Below are 13,318 nucleotides of genomic sequence, written 5' to 3'. Positions count from 1 at the left end.
AAAAAAAAAAAAAAAAAAAAAAAAAAGAGCAAGACAGGGCCTCACTCTATTGCTCAGCTGGAGTTCAGTGACACTATCCTAGCTGATTATAGCCCTGAACTCCTGGGCTCAAGCGTTTTTCCTTCTTCAGCCTCCTAAAGTGCTAGTATTACAGGCCTGAGCCACCACGCCTGGCTGAAAACAATCTTTAACTTGACTGTAAAGGTTTAACAACATTGTCGGGTCTTGGTGTAAAGCAGATTATCTGGACTCTTATTTCTTACCAAGTTTCTCTTCTCCCTCCTCTTCCTCATCTCCCTTGTCCTTTTCCTCTTCCTTCTCTTCTTCCTCTTCCTTCACATCTGGTTGAGGTGCATCAGTCTTCTTATACTCCATAGCACTGGTCTGTTTCTGAAATATTCCCCAAAGTACAATTTCATTTACATGTTCATGTATCATGTTATCATATAATTCCTGAATGCCTACAGGCAAAGTTCTGTTCCAGACTGCATACAGGATTAGATATATAGAAACAAATAAGATGTTATTTCCTACCCTGAAAAGCCTGTGTGTGTGTGTGTGTGTGTGTGTGTGTGTGTGCGCGTGCGCACACACACACATATTTCAAGGCAAAATACAAAAAGGGCTGGGCAGGAGAGTACAGGTCAAAAAAATCAAGGTGACTGAGGCACAGATACACAGAATAGTGGCAGAGGATGAGGCTGGAAAAAGAACTTCGGATCCAGTTACAAACTGCTATGAATGCCAGATGAAGCATAATCCTCATTTAGCAGAAGTAGAGGGCCAAAATAAAACTTTTTTTTATGATAGCATGCAACAAAGGCTAAACAAGAAAAACTAACAGTAAGGCTATGGTACCCCAACATACTGTTTTGAGAGTGGGGAAGGTGAAGAAAGAATAGATAGTGAGGGATCAAAGACAGAATTACAAAGAATAGAAACAGCTATGCCAGCAGGAAAAGCTGATTATTGTCTGAGTGGCTAGTTTTATATCTAAGTCTATTATATTTTTAGAAAGCTGCTGCTAAACGTTATGGAGAGTAACATTAGGATAACAGTAGCAACCAAGGGGCTACAAATCCTGCTCCCATCTGGGCACAATAAATGGCTATCAAGGAACAGTAAGTAAGTTTTCTAAAGTCAACACCATATATGGCTCAGTCATTACTGAGCTGCTATAAAGAAAACCTCAGGCAACATATCTTAGTTATTTTTTATAATCACCAGAGTGATGTCTCTAAAAGTGATTCTAAAAAGAAAACAAAATGAAAACTTCTTACTTTTCCAGAACAGCAGAAGAGGATAACGAGGAACACAGGCAGGGCTACAGTCAGAATATACACCACCCATAGCCACGGGCGCTCTTCAGCTGCCTCGATCATCTGCCCCACTACACCTGGCTGAAAAACAAGACAGGACTGATTGAACGTTCTGGGCTTCGACACCAAACATAGGCCGTGCTGTTTTTCTGCAGTTCAGTTATGGCAGGGTACCACGCAGGATCTTCTTTTTCAGAGTTCAAGCCAAGATGTTCATACAATGTAAATAAGAAATTAGAGAAAGTCTCCATCTTCTTGCTCTCCTTATAATCAAGATGATTTCAATCTCATAGGTGCAAAAGCTGGCTGTTTCATAACCTGCAAAAGTTCCCTTAACCTCGGGATCCAGTGAATTTCTTATCTCAGTATCCCTGGCTCTCCAATTCTTAGGTTGGCCACATGACCAATTGTTTGAAAATTCCACATGTAGTGTAAACCAAGACTCAACATATAAAAGTGCATTAAAATATGGCCTAAATGACAAATTTCAAAATATGTACCCAAATAATTTTAGAAAACCTGCACATAACACAAACAGACTCTAAAGCCACTATATTAGACTCATGAAATCACGCCCCCAAACTCAATGATGTGTCTTTCTCAGGCATACGGTTATACTTTTTATGCCAATATTGCCAAATGAAGGAAAAGATAAACCTTAACACAGATTTACACAAAAATATCAGCTCTCTACAATAACAGATACAAATGCACAAGCAGCAAACACAAACCTCTGCAGCTCCATCAGCAGCTTTCTTCAGGCCCCATCCATCGTTGGCCCAATCATCGACTACTCTTCGATCAGCACAAATGATAAAGTTGTCAAAAAAAATGTCAGAGGTCATGGACCACAGCTCCAAACCAATAGCACTAAAAGGAGTCATTCTGAAAGGTTCCAGATCTTCAAAGAAATCTGGATTTGGTATTTTCCTGGGTTTCCAGATTCCCTAGAAAAAAAAGTTTTAGAAAATTATTTCACATAATGATCAGAAGTTTATGGTGAATCTACTGTAAATGGAATTTTGCATGAACAATGGAGAGAAATGCCAACTTCATGAAACTTGAAATAAGCAACAGGAAAAAAATTATAAATGCTACAGATTATTTTACACACTCTGCCTCTAAGATTTCAGGACTCCAACTACTTCCAATTTCTACTATCACCCATGACCTTGGCCCAAACCAACCCCTCTCGTTTCTAGCCCATTCAACAGCCTCCACTCTTACCAACTGCTGACGAGAGCAGGAGGATAAGTCAGTAGACACTTCTTCAGTGGTGATTTAGAATAAAACGTACATGATCATCAATCAGCTATTCACTTCTAGATAACTACCTAGATAAATACTACTACATACACCCAGACACGTACAAGAATTATTATTGTAGCAGTGACTCTGAAAGCCAAAGTGACAATCCACCCAAATGGCCACCAACAGGAGAACAACTAAAGGGCAACTTCTCTCTCTTTTTTTTTTTTTTTTTGAGACGGAGTCACACTCTGTCACCCAGGCTGGTCTCCAATTTCTGACCTCAAATGATCCACATACCTTGGCCTCCCAAGTGCTGGGATTATAGGCATGAGCCACGACACCCAGCCTAAAGGACAACTTTTCTTTTTTTTTTGAGACGGAGTTTCACTCGTTACCCAGGCTGGAGTGCAATGGCATGATCTTGGCTCACCGCAACCTCCGCCTCCTGGGTTCAAGCAATTCTCCTGCCTCAGACTCCCAAGTAGCTGGGACTACAGGCGCGTGCCACCATGCCCAGCTAATTTTTGTATTTTTAGTAGAGACAGGGTTTCACCATGTTGACCAGGATGGTCTCGATCTCTTGACTTCATGATCCACCCGCCTCAGCCTCCCAAAGTGCTGGGATTATAGGCATGAGCCACCGCGCCCAGCCAGGACAACTTTTTTAAAGTAAAATTTTTATTTTATCTTATTGTTTGACTACACAATTAAAAATACATTTACATAACATCTTTAAAGACTATGAGAAAAAAATAAAAAAATTACAAACAGAAAAACATATTAGTATATGTATATAAATAGACAAAGTACAAATTAATGATTATAAATAATTTTGCCAGACACGGTGGCTCCTGCCTGTAATCCTAGCACTTTGGGATGCCAAGGTGGGCAGATCATGAGGACAGGAGATTGGGACCATCATGGCTAACACAGTGAAACCCTGTCTCTACTAAAAATACAAAACGTTAGCTGGGGTGGTGGCGTGCGCCTGTAGTCCCAGCTACTGGGGAGGCTGAGGAAAGAGAATCACTTCAACCTGAAAGGTGGAGGTTGCAGTGAGCCGAGACTCCACCACTGCACTCTAGCCTGAATAACAGAGGGAGACTGTCTCAAAAAAAAATTTTTTTTAAATGCCACTGTTTGCAGAGATAATGATTTTACTAGGCTAGAAAGACAAAAGGAACAAAGGTCTGAGGGTGCACATTTCTGCATGAGATCCAAAGCTTCATAACCTTACTACTTGTATTATCCTCACCATCTCCTTTGGCCTTCAGTCTTTTTATAGTTGTAAACATCGAGGACAAGCAGTGAGCTGACTTGAAGTAGTCAAGATGCTGACTCATACCACAGTCCTCTACTCATCACATCACAGATTGCCCAGACTGAACTTTAGATCCTATGGCTGAAGCAACTCTGGCACCCAAGAGCAGGGTACCCAGGTAGTAGCAGGCTCCTAGCTACTCGGGAGGCTGAGGCAGGTCCTAGCTACTCGGGAGGCTGGTTCAACCACTTGAACCCAGGAGGCAGAGATGGCACTGTGCCAAGATTGCACCACTGCACTCCATCCAGCCTGGCCAATAGAGTGATACTCCGTCTCAAAAAAAAAAAAAAAAAGAAAGTTAAAGAAAGTTATTCTCTCCAATTTCTAAGTTTATCTTTGCAACACCTAACCCATTAAGCTCTCTTTCAACGTAGGAAGCTTACTTTCTGCTTTTAATTCAATAGCTTGAATATAATGACCATCCTGGCAGCCTCACTCTATCTGAATACAAACAGATTAATGAAAGTAACTCAACCATCAAGAGGCACAAACCTGGTAGCTGGGATTATCAATCATAGGAGGCTTCCATTTGCCTTTATAATTGGGGTTGTCAATCATAGGTCGCTGCCAGACACCACATCCAGGGGCTGACTCACATTTAGGGTTGGCAATCTGAGGAGCCTCCCATTCTCCATCCATGTCTTCATCCCTTTGGAGGTACAAACAACAAATTATAAACAGGTTCTGTGATGCAGGACTGTAAGCAGCTGGCTGGCCCAGGGCTGCCAAGATCCTGCTGAAATGTTTTCAAAGTATCAGACCACCTTCTCCTGTGTTTCTGTATTTCCAGTAACAACAGTTTTTCATAAAAAACACATTTTTTAAAAAAGAAGAATATATAACTAAAATTGTCAAATTCTACCCTGAAATTTGGGAAGTTAGCTATATTTAAGTATTAACTTTGACTTCAATAAAAACAGGTAACTTATGCTGGGTGCGGTGGCTCACGCATGTAATCCCAGCACTTTGGGAGGCCAAGGCAGGAGATCACGTGAGGTCAGCACTTTGAGACCACCCTGGCCAACATGGTGAAAGCCTATCTCTACTAAAAATACAAAAAATATAAAAATTTGCTGGGTGTGGTGGCATGCACTCGTAACCCCAGCTACTCACAAGGGTGATGCAGGAAGAATCGCTTGAACCCAGGAGCTGAAGGTTGCAGTGAGCCAAGACTGCGCCACTGAACTCCAGCCTGGGAGACAGAGCAAGACTCCATCTCAAAAACCAGGTAATTTAAAAAGTTAACTGAAGTTCTTACCAATCCTCAGGTTTCTCTGCGTCTGGATCAGGTACATACTCGGGCTCATCGTCTAACCAGCCTTCGGGTTTTGTGGCCTCGTCATCTGGAATCTTAGCAGGGGCATCTTCATCCCTTAAACGCAAAAGAAAAAGCCAGTTATGACAACGCTGGTCACAGTGTAGTCTTGCTTTGTGGATCAGAAATAGAGTATTCTAAAAATATTTTGGTCTTAATCTCAAAATTTAAAATAATTGCTCTTAGAAAATACTTGTGAATCATATATCTGCTAAGGGCTTGGTAAAAGAACTCATTACAACTCAATATAAAGACAACCCAATTTAAAAATGGGCAAATGATTTTAATAGACATTCTCCAAAGAAGATATACAAATATATAATACAAATACATAAGCACATGAAAAGATGCTTAACATTATTAGCCACTGGGGAATACAAATCAAAACCACGATACTGCTTAGTACCAAGATGGCTGTAATAAAAAAAGACTCATAAAAACAAACATTGGAAAGAATATAGAGTAACTGAAATCCTCATACACTGCTGGTGGAAAAGTAAAATGGTACTGCTGATTTGCGGCAGTTTCTCAAAAAGTTAAACAGTTACCACATGACCCAGCAATTTGACTTTTAGGTAAATACAAAAATTAGCTGGGCGTGGTGGCATGCATCTATAATTCCAGCTACTCAGGAGGCTAAGACAGGAGAACAGCTTCAACCCGGGAGGCAAAGGTTGTAGTGGGCTGAGATCGTGCCACTGCACTACAGCCTGGGCAACAAGAGTGAAACTCCATCACCAAATAAAACAAAACAAAACAAAACAAAAACCACAGCTAGGCATGGTGGCTCATGCCTGTAAACCTAGCACTGTGGGAGGCTGAGGCCAGCGGATCACTTGACGTCAGAAGTTCCAGACCAGCCTGGCCAACATGGTGAAATCCCGTCTCTACTAAAAATACGAAAATTAGCCAGGTGCAGTGGTGCACACTTGTAGTCCCAGCTACTTGGGAGGCTGAGGCATGAGAATCATTTGAACCCAGGAGGCAGAGGTTACAGTGAGCTAAGAACATGCCACTGCACTGCAGCCTTGAAGACAAAATAAGACTCTATCTCAACAAACAAACAAAATGCAAAAATTAGCCGGGCGTGGTGGTGCATGCCTGCAGTCCCAACTACTTGGGAGGCTAAGGCAGGAGAGGATCACTTGACCCCAGGAGGCGGAAGTTGCAATAAGCTGTGACCTTACTGCTGCACTCCCGCCTAGGAAACACAGAGAGACCATGTCTTTAAAAAAAAAGAAAAGACATATTTATATAAAAACCAGTACATGAACATTCATAGCACCATCATTCATAATCACAGACAAAAAGGAGGAAACAACCTAAATGCCCACCAAGGGATGGATAAATTAAAATGTGGCATTATCAACACAGTAGAGTATTATTCATCATAAAAAGGAATGCAGTACTGATACATGCTTCAACACAGATAAATCTGGAAAACACTGTGTTAAGTGAAAGAAACTGGACAGAAAAAACCACATATTGTATGATTCCATTTATATGAAATGTAGAAAGTGGACAAATGAAGGGAGGCAGAAAGCGGGTTAGCGGATGCTGGGAGTTGAGCGGGGAGGAAACAGGGAGTGACTGCTTAATGGGTACAGGGGCCTTCTTAGGTGATAAAGCTAGTTAAGGAATATAATACTGAACAAGGCTAAGTCCAAATCTAATAGACACCAAATATACAAATAAACTTGGCATTTATACTAGTGCAGCATGTAAGTTCAGTTACTTGTATCTCACCTTTCAGGGAGGAAAAAGATCATCTAGGCTAAGCATAGGAGGATACTTTTACAAAGAGTAAGAATTTCTTTGTTCAAAGATAGCCATATACGAGAATCCAGCCCCAGTGATCTTAATTTCTCCTACTCTTCAATGTGCACCCTATATAAAAGGTCATCTAATTTCTCCCCTGCATGTCAAGCTCATTGCTGTTCTTCTACTTCTGCAGATGACATTCTTCAATCAGAAACACCCCCTCCCATATTTACCAACTCCTTAACTCTCACTTCACTTCCAAGTCTCAATTTGATTTGCTCTGCTCCAAGAAACCATGCCTGGGTTAGGCATACCTGGTGCTCTGGTCCCCCGTGGCACCTTCTCATGAACCCTTACCATACCACATGCCAACAACATGCTTCACAACTGGACTGCAAGCTCTGTGTAGGCAGATGGTGGTGTCCTTGTCGCTTTGTATTCTACCGCCCAATCCAGAACAGAGAACTAAGTATTGTGTAAATAGGAAAAAGATTATTTTTCAAATTAAAATTTAACACTTCAGGACTTTGGCTTTAAATGTGAATTCACAGAAGCACTGGAGAAGTCAGCCCAAGGTATGTGAGATTCTGCCACAAACCAACAGTGTCACCATGGACAAACTCTATCAACTGTGGCATTTTACGGCTTATAAAATGGTGAGTCAAACCAGATTATGACACTACATATAGTACTACAGCCCCTTCTCAGCTATAGTACTCTCTAGTTCCTCTACAGGTTGGATTGCATCATGGATTATTGAAATTATCAGAGCTTACTCAACCAACATTTCATTGTTCAAGCCACACGGAATATATGAAATGCTCCCTTATACTTGAAGACAGCTCCCCAAGACTCACCAGTCATCTGGCTTGACAGCTTCTGGATCTGGGATTTTTGGTCTTTCATCCCAATCCTCAGGCTTCCGGTCTTCTGGGTCCTCAATTTCACGTGAAGGATTAACAGGAGGAGTCATGTCATTTAGCAGGTTTCCACTGTTCACAACAGATTGGTCCACTAATATTTCAAAACTATTATCTGGATTCAAGACTGAAAAAAAAAAATAAATGCAATTAAAAATAGTTAATTTCCCAAGCTCTCTTTACCGTTAGACAAAAGATCATGACCTCTAACTTGAAGAAACAGCATAGAAGTATCATGACCTGAGGCTTTGGGGTAAGAACAATGCCTGGCTCTGGGGTCTTGGGCAACTTAATGCCCTTTTCCTTATGCATAAAACATAAATGCTTAGTTCCTCAGGTTTCTAAGAATAACAGCAAATGACAGTTAAAATCTGTAACACCAAAGACTTTAGACACACATACACACACACACACATCATGAAGCCTACATAAAGTAACACGATTATTGGTTTTATACAACTCATTATATATCAGTCAGCAGACAAATAACTTATAACAACTTCCCAGTACAAAAGATTCATTTCTTCATTTTTAATAGAGTTGATATTATTACTGAAATAACACAAACCTCTAATTTATTAAAATGCATGTCAGCCAGGCATGGTGGCTCACGCCTATAATCCCAGCACTTTGGGGGGCCAAGGCAGGCAGATCTAAAGGTCAACAGATTGAGACCACCATGGCCAACTTGGTGAAACCCTGTCTCTACTAAAAATACAAAAAATTAGGTGGGCATGGTGGCACCCACCTGTCCCAGCTACTCAGGGAGGTGAGGCAGGAGAATTGCTTGAACCTGGGAGGTGGAGGTTGCAGTGAGCCGAGATTGGGCCACTGCACTCCAGCCTGCAACAGAGCGAGACTGTCTAAAAAAAGAAAAGAAAAAAAAAAAAAAATTGAACATCGACTTTTTTTTTGTTCTACTTTTTTTTTAGACGGAGTCTCACTCTGTCACCAGGCTGAAGTGCAGTGGCGCAATTTCAGCTTACTGCAATCTCTGCCTCCTGGGTTCAAGCAATTCCCCTGCTTCAGTCTCCCGAGTAGCTGGGACTACAGGTGCTCACCACCATGTCTGGTTAATTTTTTTGTACTTTAGTAGAGATGGGGTTTCACCATGTTGGCCAGGATGGTCTCGATATCCTGATCTCATGATCCACCCACCTTGGCCTCCCAAAGTGCTGGGATTACAGGTATGAGCCACTGTACCTGGCCTCATGGTTCTATTTTTAACTCCCATGCAAAATGAAAAAACAATTTTAAATCCATAAAAGCATTTTTTAAAATTTTATTTTATTTTAGACAGAGTCCCGCTCTGTCGCTCAGGCTGGAGTGTGGTGGTGTCATCTGGGCTAACTGCAACTCCCGCCTCCCAGGTTCAAGCGATTCTCCTGCCTCAGCCTCTAGAGTAGCTGGGACTACAGGCAGCCCCGTGCCACCATGCCCAGCTAATTTTTTGTATTTTAAGTAGAGACGGGGTTTTGCCATGTTGCCCAGGCTGGTCTCTAACTCCTGAGCTCAGGCAATCCACCCACCTAAGCCTCCCAAAGTGCTAGGATTACAGGCGTGAGCTACCGTGCCCAGCCCCATGGGCCCCATAAAAGCATCTTAAGTATGATATATACCAAAGCCTGGATTCTACACCTAAATATCTAATATGCGACTGATCAGGTTATAACACATCCAGACAAGGAATCCTATGCTGCTGTGTCAGTGATAATGAAAATGAATGCTTTTTTAAGGAAGAACTCACACTCTGTTGTTAACAAAGTTCGGGCCAGGTGTGGTGGCTCATGCCTGTAATCCCAGCACTCTGGGAGGCAGAGGGAGGCGGATCATTTGAGGTTAGGAGTTTGAGATCAGCCTGACCAACATGGTGAAACCCCAACTCTACTAAACATACAAAAAAATTAGCTCGGGAGGCTGAGGCAGAAGAATCATTTGAACTGGGGAGACAGAGGTTGCAGTGAGGTGAGATCATGCCATTGCACTCCAGCCTGGGCAACAGAGCGAGCCTCTATAGCACAAAAAAAGAAAAATTAATATATTCTAGGCCAGGTGCAGTGGCTCACACCTGTAATCCCAGCACTTTCAGGGGGCTCAGGTGTGCCAACAGGGTGAAGCTCTGTCTCTACTAAAAATACAAAAATTGGTCTCTGTAGGGCCATGGGTTAGTGTGTTTGGCTGTTAACTGAAACTGAAAAACACAAAAATTAGCTGGGCATGGTGGCATGAGCCTATAATCCCAGTTACCCCAGAGGCTGAGGCATGAGAATCACTTGAACCCGGGAAGCAGTGGTTGCAGTGAGCCAAGATCAGGCCACTGCACTCCAGCCTGGGTAAGCAAGACTCTGCTTAAAAAAAAATAAAAAAGGCTATTATATTCTTCATAAAGAGGCATGTTTATTTATGATCTCAAACTGGCAGGAAAAGCTTCAATAAACAAACAAACAAACAAACAAAAAAAACGTATATCCAAAGGACTTAACTGTCAACTGTCCAGGTATTGGACAATTATACATAAACTTGGAAGTTCAACTACAAGATACTTCTGAAAAATTGTCTATTTTTGTTGGATTTATGTATAACTGCATATATAATTTATTATTCAACATTTATCAACAACAAAAAAGGGGGAAGAAATTAGGTAGGTCAGCAAAGCTCTTTACAGGATATAAAAAAACACCTACTACTTTTTTCTTTTTTTTTGAGACGAAGTCTTGCTCTGTCAACCCAGGCTGGAATGCAGTGGCAGATCTCAGTGCTGCCTCCCAGGTTCAAGAAATTCTCTGCCTCAGCCTACGGGCTGGGCTTTACAGGTAGCTGGGATTACAGGTGCCTACCACCATGCCAGACTAATTTTTTTGTATTTTTAGTAGAGATGGGGTTTCACCATCTTGGCCAGGCTGGTCTTGAACTCCTGACCTCGTGATCCACCCACCTCAACCTCCCAAAGTTCTGGGATTACAGGCGTGAGCCACTTAACCCAGCCACCTTTTTTTTTTTTTTTTTTTTTTTTTTTTTTTTTTTTTAAGATGGAGTCTCACTCTGTTGCCCAGGCTGGAGTGCGATGGCGAGATCTTGGCTCACTGCAAACTCCGCCTCCTGGTTTAAGTGATTCTCCTGGTCAGCCTCCCGAGTAACTGGGATTACAGGCACCCACCACCACATCTGGCTAATTTTTGTATTTTTAGTAGAGATGAGGTTTCATCAGGTTGGCCAGGCTAGTCCTGAACTCCTGACCTCAAGTGATCTGCTCACCTCAGCCTCCCAACATGCTGGGATTACAAGTGTGAGCCACGCCACCTGGCTAAAAATACCTATTCTTAAAATTATCTCAAACCTCAGTTCCTGTGGAAAAGAAGGTTTTTTTTTCTTTTTCCTTTCCAGACAGCATCTCACTCTGTCACCTAGGCTATAGTGCAGTGGCAAGATCATGGCTCAGTGCAGCCTCGACTTCCTGGGCTCAAGCAATCCTCCTACCTCAGCCTCCTGAGTAGCTGAAAGTACAGGCACACGCTGCCATACTCAGTTAATTTCTTAGTATTTTGTAGAGACAGCCTACATCTGACACAGCCTCTTAAAGTGCTAGGATTATAGGTGTGGGCCACCACACCTGGCCAAGGAGCTTCTTTTAATGCTGACAAATTAAGCTCATTTCCCAACTAAGATATTAAGTGAAGAGTTTTTTTTTTTTTTTTTTTTTTTTTTTTTTGGTGGAGGTGGACAGAATCTTGCTCTGATGCCCAGGTTGGAGTGCAGTGAAATGACCTCAATTCACTGCAACCTCTGACTCCTGGGTTCATGTAATTCTCCTGCCTCAGCCTTCCAAGTAGCTGGGATCATAAGCATGCACCACCACACCCAGCTCATTTTTCTATTTTTAGTAGAGACGGGGTTTTACCATGTTAGCCAGGCTGGTCTCAATCTCCTGACTGCAAGTGATCCGCCTGCCTTGGCCTCCCAAAGTGCTGGGATTACAGGTGGGAGCTACCACACCTGGCTGAGATTCTTTTTGCAGGCTGGTGTACTCTCTAGATATACAATCTTTTTTTTTTTTGGAAACGGAGTCTCACTGTCACCAAGGCTGGAGTGCAAACTGGTCTCAAACTCCTGACTTCAGGTGATCCACCCATCATCCTGGCCTCCCAAAGTGCTGGGATTACAGGTGCAAGACACCACACCCGGCCAGATATACAGTCTTTAAGTTAAATGGATGATATAAGTGTAATGCCATAAGCCCCCAAACGAATGGTTTTTCTTACTTAGTGTGTAAAGATGTGTTTTCTTATCAGTAAAATAGGTCTTCAGATCTGCATCTGGCCTCTTAGCATGCTTTTCTTCATAAATACCCGTTTTGGGGTTCTTGTGTCGGAAGATGAAGTGCAGTTTATAGTCCTCTCCACATTTATCTGGACCAAACATAATCGTATAAGGGGTCTTGTCGTGGAACTGATCCTTCAGAAGCAAAAAAGGTTTATTTGAAACCACTCTAGTCAAAGTGTTCAAAAGCAGCATTTCAAAAGTGTCTAATAATCCTTATAAAATTTCAAATATATTGGTGACAGTTAAAGGAAAAGCTAATTACAAGGCTTAGTGAAAAGGAATAATCGGCAATCATCAGTAAATTTAAAATAACATACTTAAGTGCTTAAAAAAAAGTAATGCACATATTTAGACAGTTATTGCTTCTCTCGTAAAACAAAAAAATAAGCTTGCTAAAACCAAAACTTACACAGAAGCAAAACCAGAAATTCAGATAAAAACAGCTGGTAACAACTTAGAGATTCACACTTCAAATAAAAAGCACATTAATGTCAAAGTCAATATTCCCAACTCATCAAAAGAGTTAAAAAGCGGGGGAGGAAGCCTTTATTTTTCACAAGTATTACAAAATTACATAATTCTTACAAGGTAATAGTGGGTGTCCAGCCACATTCCAGAAATGGGGATTACATACCAGGTTGAGTTCTGATGTTTTAGAAAGCAGTTTCACATAGGCACCGCCACATTCTATTCCATTTTGGAAATTAACCTCATACCTAATATCAGAGAGAAAAGCAGAAAATTGTATGGCATTTTGAAAGATCTAAACTCTCTTAATGTACTCATTCTCTCATCTTAGTCATGTTTTATAATAGGTCAAATGTTTACCCTTACAAAGGATTCCATCTTCTACTGCTTTTAAATAGCTACCAAATTCCACAAAAATAAATAAATTGAACATTAATGCACATTTCCAGTAAATATGTTCTGCACAATCTGCAAGTTATTTAGTCAGGAAAATGAATAATCAGTTTGTTTCAAAATACTTTTTTGGGCAGGAAAAAATATTAATTACAAGGTGTTTAAATTCACCCAAAAATCCCTAACACAATTTATATAATCTCATTTTTTAAAATCTGATCACTATTTGCAAAATAATTTTTTTTTTTTT

At 41.3% G+C, this 13,318-nt stretch overlaps 1 protein-coding gene across 3 annotated transcripts in view; it reads right to left on the bottom strand.

Moving 5' to 3' along the window:
* Nucleotides 1-13,318, bottom strand: part of CANX (calnexin) — a 59,622-nt gene that overhangs the window by 4,866 nt on the left and 41,438 nt on the right. For all 3 annotated transcript variants that reach the window (XM_017517251.2, XM_017517253.2, XM_017517250.2), the window contains 8 exons: nucleotides 12,842-12,923; nucleotides 12,147-12,339; nucleotides 7,825-8,014; nucleotides 5,150-5,263; nucleotides 4,384-4,540; nucleotides 2,051-2,266; nucleotides 1,281-1,400; nucleotides 264-390 (listed from right to left, as the gene is read on the bottom strand). In XM_017517251.2, the coding sequence (XP_017372740.1) occupies nucleotides 264-390; nucleotides 1,281-1,400; nucleotides 2,051-2,266; nucleotides 4,384-4,540; nucleotides 5,150-5,263; nucleotides 7,825-8,014; nucleotides 12,147-12,339; nucleotides 12,842-12,923 (1,199 nt within the window). The remainder of the gene's footprint in view (nucleotides 1-263; nucleotides 391-1,280; nucleotides 1,401-2,050; nucleotides 2,267-4,383; nucleotides 4,541-5,149; nucleotides 5,264-7,824; nucleotides 8,015-12,146; nucleotides 12,340-12,841; nucleotides 12,924-13,318) is intronic.

The sequence above is a fragment of the Cebus imitator genome, unplaced genomic scaffold (genome assembly GCF_001604975.1).
Source record: "Cebus imitator isolate Cc_AM_T3 unplaced genomic scaffold, Cebus_imitator-1.0 Scaffold625, whole genome shotgun sequence".
Taxonomy (NCBI): Eukaryota; Metazoa; Chordata; class Mammalia; order Primates; family Cebidae; genus Cebus; species Cebus imitator.
The sequence above is the reverse complement of the archived record's forward strand: the minus strand, read 5'-3'. Positions and strand labels throughout refer to the sequence as shown.